General features: G+C 48.0%; 1 protein-coding gene across 1 annotated transcript; it reads left to right on the top strand.

Moving 5' to 3' along the window:
* The first annotated feature begins 621 nt into the window (after positions 1–621).
* On the top strand, positions 622–2,911 carry LOC131478056 (disintegrin and metalloproteinase domain-containing protein 21-like). Its single transcript, XM_058655639.1, has one exon. It carries the CDS (start codon positions 622–624, stop codon positions 2,818–2,820), a length of 2,199 nt encoding a protein of 732 aa, XP_058511622.1. The 3' UTR covers positions 2,821–2,911.
* Positions 2,912–6,942: the final 4,031 nt, after the last annotated feature.

Raw genomic sequence — 6,942 nt, 5'->3', positions numbered from 1 at the left:
CTCTGTCTTTCCTTTGCTCTTCAAATCTGCCTTCCCAATAAAAATAAATAGATCTCCAAAAAAAACCAGACTACTTTGCTTAGTCTCTTTCCCTTTCTTGCAGTCTTTGTGAGAAAATCTAGATTCTGTTTTCAGTGTAATGGGGCCACCAGGCAGGAAGGAACCGAAGCAGTCAGAGCAAACCACGCCCTTGTGCAGGAGCCTCACAAACGTCATGCAGGAACAACTCAGAGCCAAAACTGGTCTCTGCAGACACCTGCTCCCTCTTCCTGTTCCCAGCGCTGCCGAGCTCTCCCAAGTGGAGGCCCACCATGGGCTCCCTTCTTCTAGACGCTGGGCAGCTAGCATCAAAGTCTCCCGGATGGGCACTTGGCCAAAATTAAAGCTAACTCTCCATGGTGTGCAAGGCCCTTTGACCCCAGCTGTCACAAAGCTCAGGCCCACCCCTACCACGCCCTGCTCCTGTTACTCAATCTCTTGAGGCTGCTGGGAGCCTGGGGAGGCCCTTTGTCCTCTGTCAGTGTCCCTGGGCAGAGGAGACCACAGCAGAAGATTCAGACCTGGCTCTCCAAGGACCCTCCCTCTAACGCAGCTGCTTGGACACAATCTCTGAGCTGGACCATGGGATGGGTCACCTTCTTCCTGTCGGGGCTCTGGGTGCTCCTGGAACCAGGCCTGTGCTCCCCTGGCCGCCCCATGTGGCACTACGCTGAATCTGAGGTGGTGATTCCTAGAAAGGAGATGCACCCTAGCAAAGGTGTTGAGATGCCAGGCTGGGTCTTCTACAGCCTGCACTTTGGGGGCCAAAGACACGTCATCCACCTTCGGAGCAAGAAATTTATTTGGCCCAGACACCTGCTAATGATGACCCAGGATGACCAAGGAGCCTTGCAGATGGACTACCCCTACATTCCAACGGACTGTTACTACTTTGGCTACCTGGAGGACATCCCTCTGTCCACTGTCACCATTGACATGTGCTACGGGGGCTTGGCAGGTGTCATGAAGTTGGATGACCTGACCTACGAAATCAAACCCCTCCAGGACTCGCACATATTTGAACACGTTGTTTCTCAGGTAGTGGCCGACTACAACACTACAGGGCCAACCCCATACAGACAGGAACAAAACAAAGACTCAGACCTCTTGCTCTCTGAGGTAAGCCGCCTTGCAGCTCCCAGGTTGTCAACTACGGGGTATCCTGCCCATATATTCCGTTTAAAGGATCATGTTCAGGTTACTCATGGCATGTTTAGGCTGCTCTACAGAAATATGACAAGAACTGCAGAATTTGTGCTGCGCGTTTTCAATGTTGTTGACAGCCTTTTCAAAACACTTTATGGTGGAGTTTATCTTAGCCTTCTAACCATATATAACATACAAGACCCAGTGAACCCTTTCAATGATTTTCGAGTTCCAGGAGGTGCATACCATACTTATTATCGTGAGGTTTTTTTTAACACAATGCATCCTGATGCATCCATAGCTATCACACCACAGGACCCCGAGAACATGATAGAAGAGCTTCAATATTACACATTATGCACCCATTGGAATTTTATGTATGTTTCCTACCGAGGCAGACATTACCTACAATTAGCTCTTATGAGTGCACAGGGCCAGGGGAGAATGCTTGGGCTTTTTTATGATCATTCAGATTGCGCATGCAATAGAAGAACCACCTGTGTAATGCATGTATCCTTGCAATTGACAGACTCGTTCAGCAACTGTTCATTTTTTCATTTTCAAAACATACAAAGAAGTGCACAATCAAGATGCTATTTTTCACTGCAGTATGAGTACTTCAATAAAACCCTGCTACAGGTACGCTGTGGCAACTCCGAGGTGGAAGGAAACGAGCAATGTGACTGTGGCTCCTTTAAGCAGTGTTATGCCAATCGATGTTGTCAAAATAACTGTCGGTTCTCATTTGGAAGTGTTTGTAATAAAGAAAAATGCTGCACAAACTGCACCTACTCCCCTTCTGGAACTCTCTGCAGACCCATCATGAACCCATGTGACCTTCCAGAATACTGCACCGGGTCCACCATCACGTGCCCTGAAGATTTTTATATTCAAGATGGAGCACCGTGCACTGAGGAGGGCTACTGCTACCGCGGGAGCTGCAGTGACCCCAGTATGCACTGCAAAGAGATCTTTGGCGAAGGTGTACATAATGGTCATGACAGCTGCTATGAAGTGAACACCATAGGGTTCCGATTTGGCTTTTGTTTTAGATATCCTGACAGCAATCGTTTCAGAGCGTGTTCTCAGGAAGACAGGAAGTGTGGGAGGCTGCAGTGCACCAATGTCAGCACTGTCCCCAAGCTGCAGCAACATGTTTCCTTCCACCAGTCTTTGTATGATGATGTCTTCTGCTTCGGGTTAGATGAACACCGTGGGACTGGAGCCAACGATGTTGGACACGTGAGAAATGGCACTCCCTGTGCTGATGGGTTTTTCTGTATCAACTCCTTTTGCAATGGGTCGATAGATGAACTGCAGTATGACTGCACCCCTGAGAAGTGCAGCTTCAGAGGAGTTTGCAACAATAGAAAGAACTGCCACTGCCATGTGGGCTGGAGGCCCCCACTGTGCCTCAGTACTGGTCCTGGTGGGAGTTCAGACAGCGGCCCCCCACCCAGAGGAGTCCGTAAAATAAGAAGCAGCCTGGGACCGATCTACGTTTGGAGAGTGATCCTTGGTCGTATTTGTGCTTTAATTTGTGTGCTGCTCTTCGGGGTAGCCACAAACGTACGAACCGTTAAAATTACCACGGTCAAGAAACAAGAAATCCCTGAAAAACCTCAACCACAGTAGAGTGGCAGTTGGCCTCCGGACCCCTGTGCAAATGTAGAGACTGTAATGGGAACTTCTGTGACTCAGTGGGAGAAGCTACACTGTTCAGGGTCATGTGCCTTGAGGCTGCAGTTCGCCCTGGTGGGTGTTGGTGCTCACCTGAAATAAATCTCCAAGACCTCATGCATTGTCTCCTGGGTCCTTCCATCAGCTCTCAGGAGTCCACAGGAGCCTGTCTGTGGAGGAGGAGGAGGAGAGTCAGAACAGCACCAGGGACAATTCCTGTTGGCTGGCCCAGGATGATGAAAATATCCCTGTGTCCTTGAAGGGCACCTGCTTGATGTTTCTCTAACAGAGTGCCCCTGGGCTCTGTGTTTTCCCTGCTCTTCTCCCCTTTCCTGAGTCAGAATGGGTTTAGGGCCATGCAGGACAAATCCCATGCAATGTCTGCCAAACCACACAGGAGTGGCTGTGAGCACTGGCATAGAGGATGGGGGCTCAAAAAAAAAATAGAGGATGGGGGCTCCCAGCAGGGACAGCACAGATGCCTCAGGGAGAGGCAGCCTGCTGGCAGGCTTGGCTGCCACAACCGCCCTGGTGGGGAGGGAGGCAGCAGATGGCCAGGGTAAGAGGCCTGCCCATACTTGGGCTCCTTGGGTGCCAGGCTTGTGGTGTGCGTGGCTGGGACCGTCTCACCAGGTGCAGTGCAGCTTCACATGTGGTTTTTCCTCATTGCCCTTCAGTGGGGTGACTCCACCCCCAGTGGCTACAAATCCCAGATACCCCATGCCTCGTACCGCCTCTGTCTCAAGTCCCACACTCTCGGCCCAATCTAGTCTTCTGTTTGCCAAATCAATGGTGGACCCAGCCTCTGTCCTGTGCTTGTCTGGTGTCCCCACAGATGCTGCTTGGGGACATCAATCCTCCCTTTTACATCCATGTCCTCAGTCACATGTTCCTGTGTCGAACCCTAACCCTCACCCTGAAGGCTGTGCCATGACCTCCCTGCAGACGCATGAGCTGGGAGGTGTGTGCCATCTTCATAGTGGGAAGCAGCATCCTGTGCCCAGGAATCTGGGCTGGGTCCTGAGAAGGGCTCCCTCCTGCCTGGACACTGAAGCCAACCCCAAAGTTCCTTGTAACTGGTACAGCAGATCAGTACCCCTACAGCTACTTCATGAGGTGGAGTGGAGCCGGTGCCAGGGGACAGGAGAGCACTGCCACAGCAAGAGACCTAGGGCAGTGGGTGAGAGTCAGCAGGGAGCTGGGGGCACAGCACGGGAGTCTGGAGATGGGGTTTAGAGCACAGTCTTGGAGGGACTGCAGGCAGTGGAAGCGTCTGTCCTGATGGGAATGGGGGACTCTTGTTACTGCTGCGACAGCAGCTGACAGGGAGCCCAAGAAAACACCTGTTTTTTCTTCCTTTCTTCCTTTCTTTCTTTCTTTCTTTCTTTCTTTCTTTCTTTCTTTCTTTCTTTCTTTCTTTCTTTCTTTCTTTCTTTCTCTTTCTTTTCTTTTCTTTTCTTTTCTTTTCTTTTCTTTTAATTGTTTTTATTGATTACATTGCATTATGTGACACAGTTTTATAGGCACTGGGATTCCCCCCCACCCCTCCCCAAACCGCCCCCATCATGAATTCCTCCACCTTGTTGCATTACCACAGTTCAAGTTCAGTTGAGATTCTTTCATTGCAAGCATCTACCATGCATAATATCCAGCATCGTATTGTCCAGATAAGTTCAATGGTTTCTTGGGGAGACCATCTCTGGTCTTAATGTAGAGCCGACAGAGCCATCCCAATCAATTAAAAGCCCCGACATTACATCAGTAACAATTTATAACGTTATGGAATTAGTTGACATGGTATTGAGCAACCAATATGTTAAAAGAGAAAAAAAATGCAGGTTCTGAACCACATCCTGTGACTTCTACATTGACATTTCAGTTATTAGTTTGTATGCAACTGGGTTCTATACACCTTAAAATGGCTGGAGATTACTATTCAGCTGTCTCATGTCTATTTTAATTTTAGTATTTAGCAGTTTATAGCATTGAAGCATGATTTCGTTGAGCCTGGTTGGTTTTCGTGTAGTCTAACTCTAACTCTAACAAGACGTATGTCAACACTTTAGGTGAACAGTTTTAGGAGGTGTGTGCAGAGAAATCTTCAATTCCCCAGTGAGGAGTAACTAATCTTTGTGTCCCACCCAGTGAGTTATAAGTGTATCCCCGCTGACCATCTCCTGTCTGTTTTTAAGTTTTCCTTGTTGTTCTTTATCTATTCTAGTTTTTTGTTTGTGTTTGTTTGTTTTGAGGGGTTTCTGGAGCAATCCTGATGGTCATTACAAGAGAGAGGGTGGGGACCCAAAGTTGGAACCAGGCAAGGACCAGAGAAAGCTCCTCTCCCTAGTCCCGAAGGAAGTTTATTGTTCTGTTTCTGTGGACCGCTCAGGGCTCCTGGTTGTCATTCTGATGACCTTGGATCCTGCAAAGCTAGATTTGGGCTTCTTCCATCCCATGTGGTAGATCCAAGTGGGGGTGGGTGACCTCAGAGTTCTCGGCCTCCAAAGGCACTCCAATTCCCTGTGGTCTTCTTAGCAGTTGGGATATAGTCCTCGGTGCTCGTACTGATAGTCCTTGGTGAGGATCTGAGAGTCTTCAGGGTTGGGATACAAGCGTCCTGTCCACCTGCACCACTCTGGGGTCCCTCCCTGCTTTGTGCATATGACCTCCTGTTAGGAGGTTGTTAGGATCACTCCTGATTCCCCCCATATGCCTTTGTAGTTTTGCTATTGTCTAATGCTGATTCGAGTCTGTTGTCTATGAGTTACCAGTTATGATCCCGATAGGGTATACTTCCCGTCTCCCTCACACCTATTAGGATGATATAAGATTTCTCTGCTCTCCCTCCCCATTTCCGAGCAGCATAGGGCCTTACAAGTCTATTAGGTTTTACAATTCTTTGATGTAGATCTTAAGCAGTCTGACTCATATCGATTGTTCATTCATTGGTTACTCCACAATATCTTATTGCATGAGATATAGGCTGTTTGGGGTTGAAATAATATTACCGTTTTTAGGATTGACATCATTTCATAACAGCCACATCAACACCACCACCACCAACAACATCAACAACAAATCATATCACCCTGAAAAAATAGCACGCCACGGGCCCGGCGGCGTGGCCTAGCGGCTAAAGTCCTCGCCTTGAACGCCCCGGGATCCCATATGGGCGCCGGTTCTAATCCCGGCAGCTCCACTTCCCATCCAACTCCCTGCTTGTGGCCTGGGAAAGCAGTCGAGGACGGCCCAATGCTTTGGGACACTGCACCCGTGTGGGAGACCTGGAAGAGGTTCCTGGTTCCCAGCATCGGATCGGCGCGCACCGGCCGTTGCGGCTCACTTGGGGAGTGAAATATCGGATGGAAGATCTTCCTCTCTGTCTCTCCTCCTCTCTGTATATCCGGCTTTCCAATAATAATAAAATCTTTTAAAAAAAAATAGCACGCCACTGAGTAACCAACACATGCGTGACAAAAAGGAAACACAGAAGTCTCTTGGGAAAATGATGCCATCGTATACTTCATGAGTACGTGATGAATTCTACTAGAGAAAAGAGATTATTTGGAAGCAACCAAACTGAAATAGAAATATCAAATCACATGGGATACAGCCAAAAAAAGCAAACAGACAATAAAAAAAAAGTATAGATTGGACTGTTGGAGTTACGCTTTGCATGTTGGCTTCCTTATATGAGAGAGAATATATGGTATTTGTTCTTTTGTGATTGACTCATTTCACTGAGCATAATAGTTTCTAGTTGGGACCACCTGGTTGTAAATAGAATAATTTCATTCTTCTTAATAGCTGAAAAATATTCCATGGAGTAGATGTACCACAGTTTCTTTAACCATTCTTCCTTGGACGCACATCTGGTTTGTTTCCATGTCTTTGCTATTGTAGATTGTGCTGCTGTAAATATAGGGTTACAGATCCCCTTCTCACATTCAGATTTCACTCCTTTTGGGTATATTCCTAGGAACTGGAAAGCTAGGTCATATGGCAGGTTTATTTGCAGTTTTCCAAGCACTCTCCATACTGATTTCCACAGCGGTTGTATTAGCCTACACTCCCACCAGC

The sequence above is a fragment of the Ochotona princeps genome, chromosome 26, assembly GCF_030435755.1.
Source record: "Ochotona princeps isolate mOchPri1 chromosome 26, mOchPri1.hap1, whole genome shotgun sequence".
Classification (NCBI taxonomy): domain Eukaryota; kingdom Metazoa; phylum Chordata; class Mammalia; order Lagomorpha; family Ochotonidae; genus Ochotona; species Ochotona princeps.
Note: the sequence above shows the minus strand (reverse complement) of the source record. Positions and strands in the feature narration are given on the sequence as shown.

What these genes read in the sequence shown, in the direction of transcription:
- LOC131478056 (XM_058655639.1), top strand. Translation starts at nt 622, where the DNA reads ATGGGATGGGTCACCTTCTTCCTGTCGGGGCTCTGGGTGCTCCTGGAA.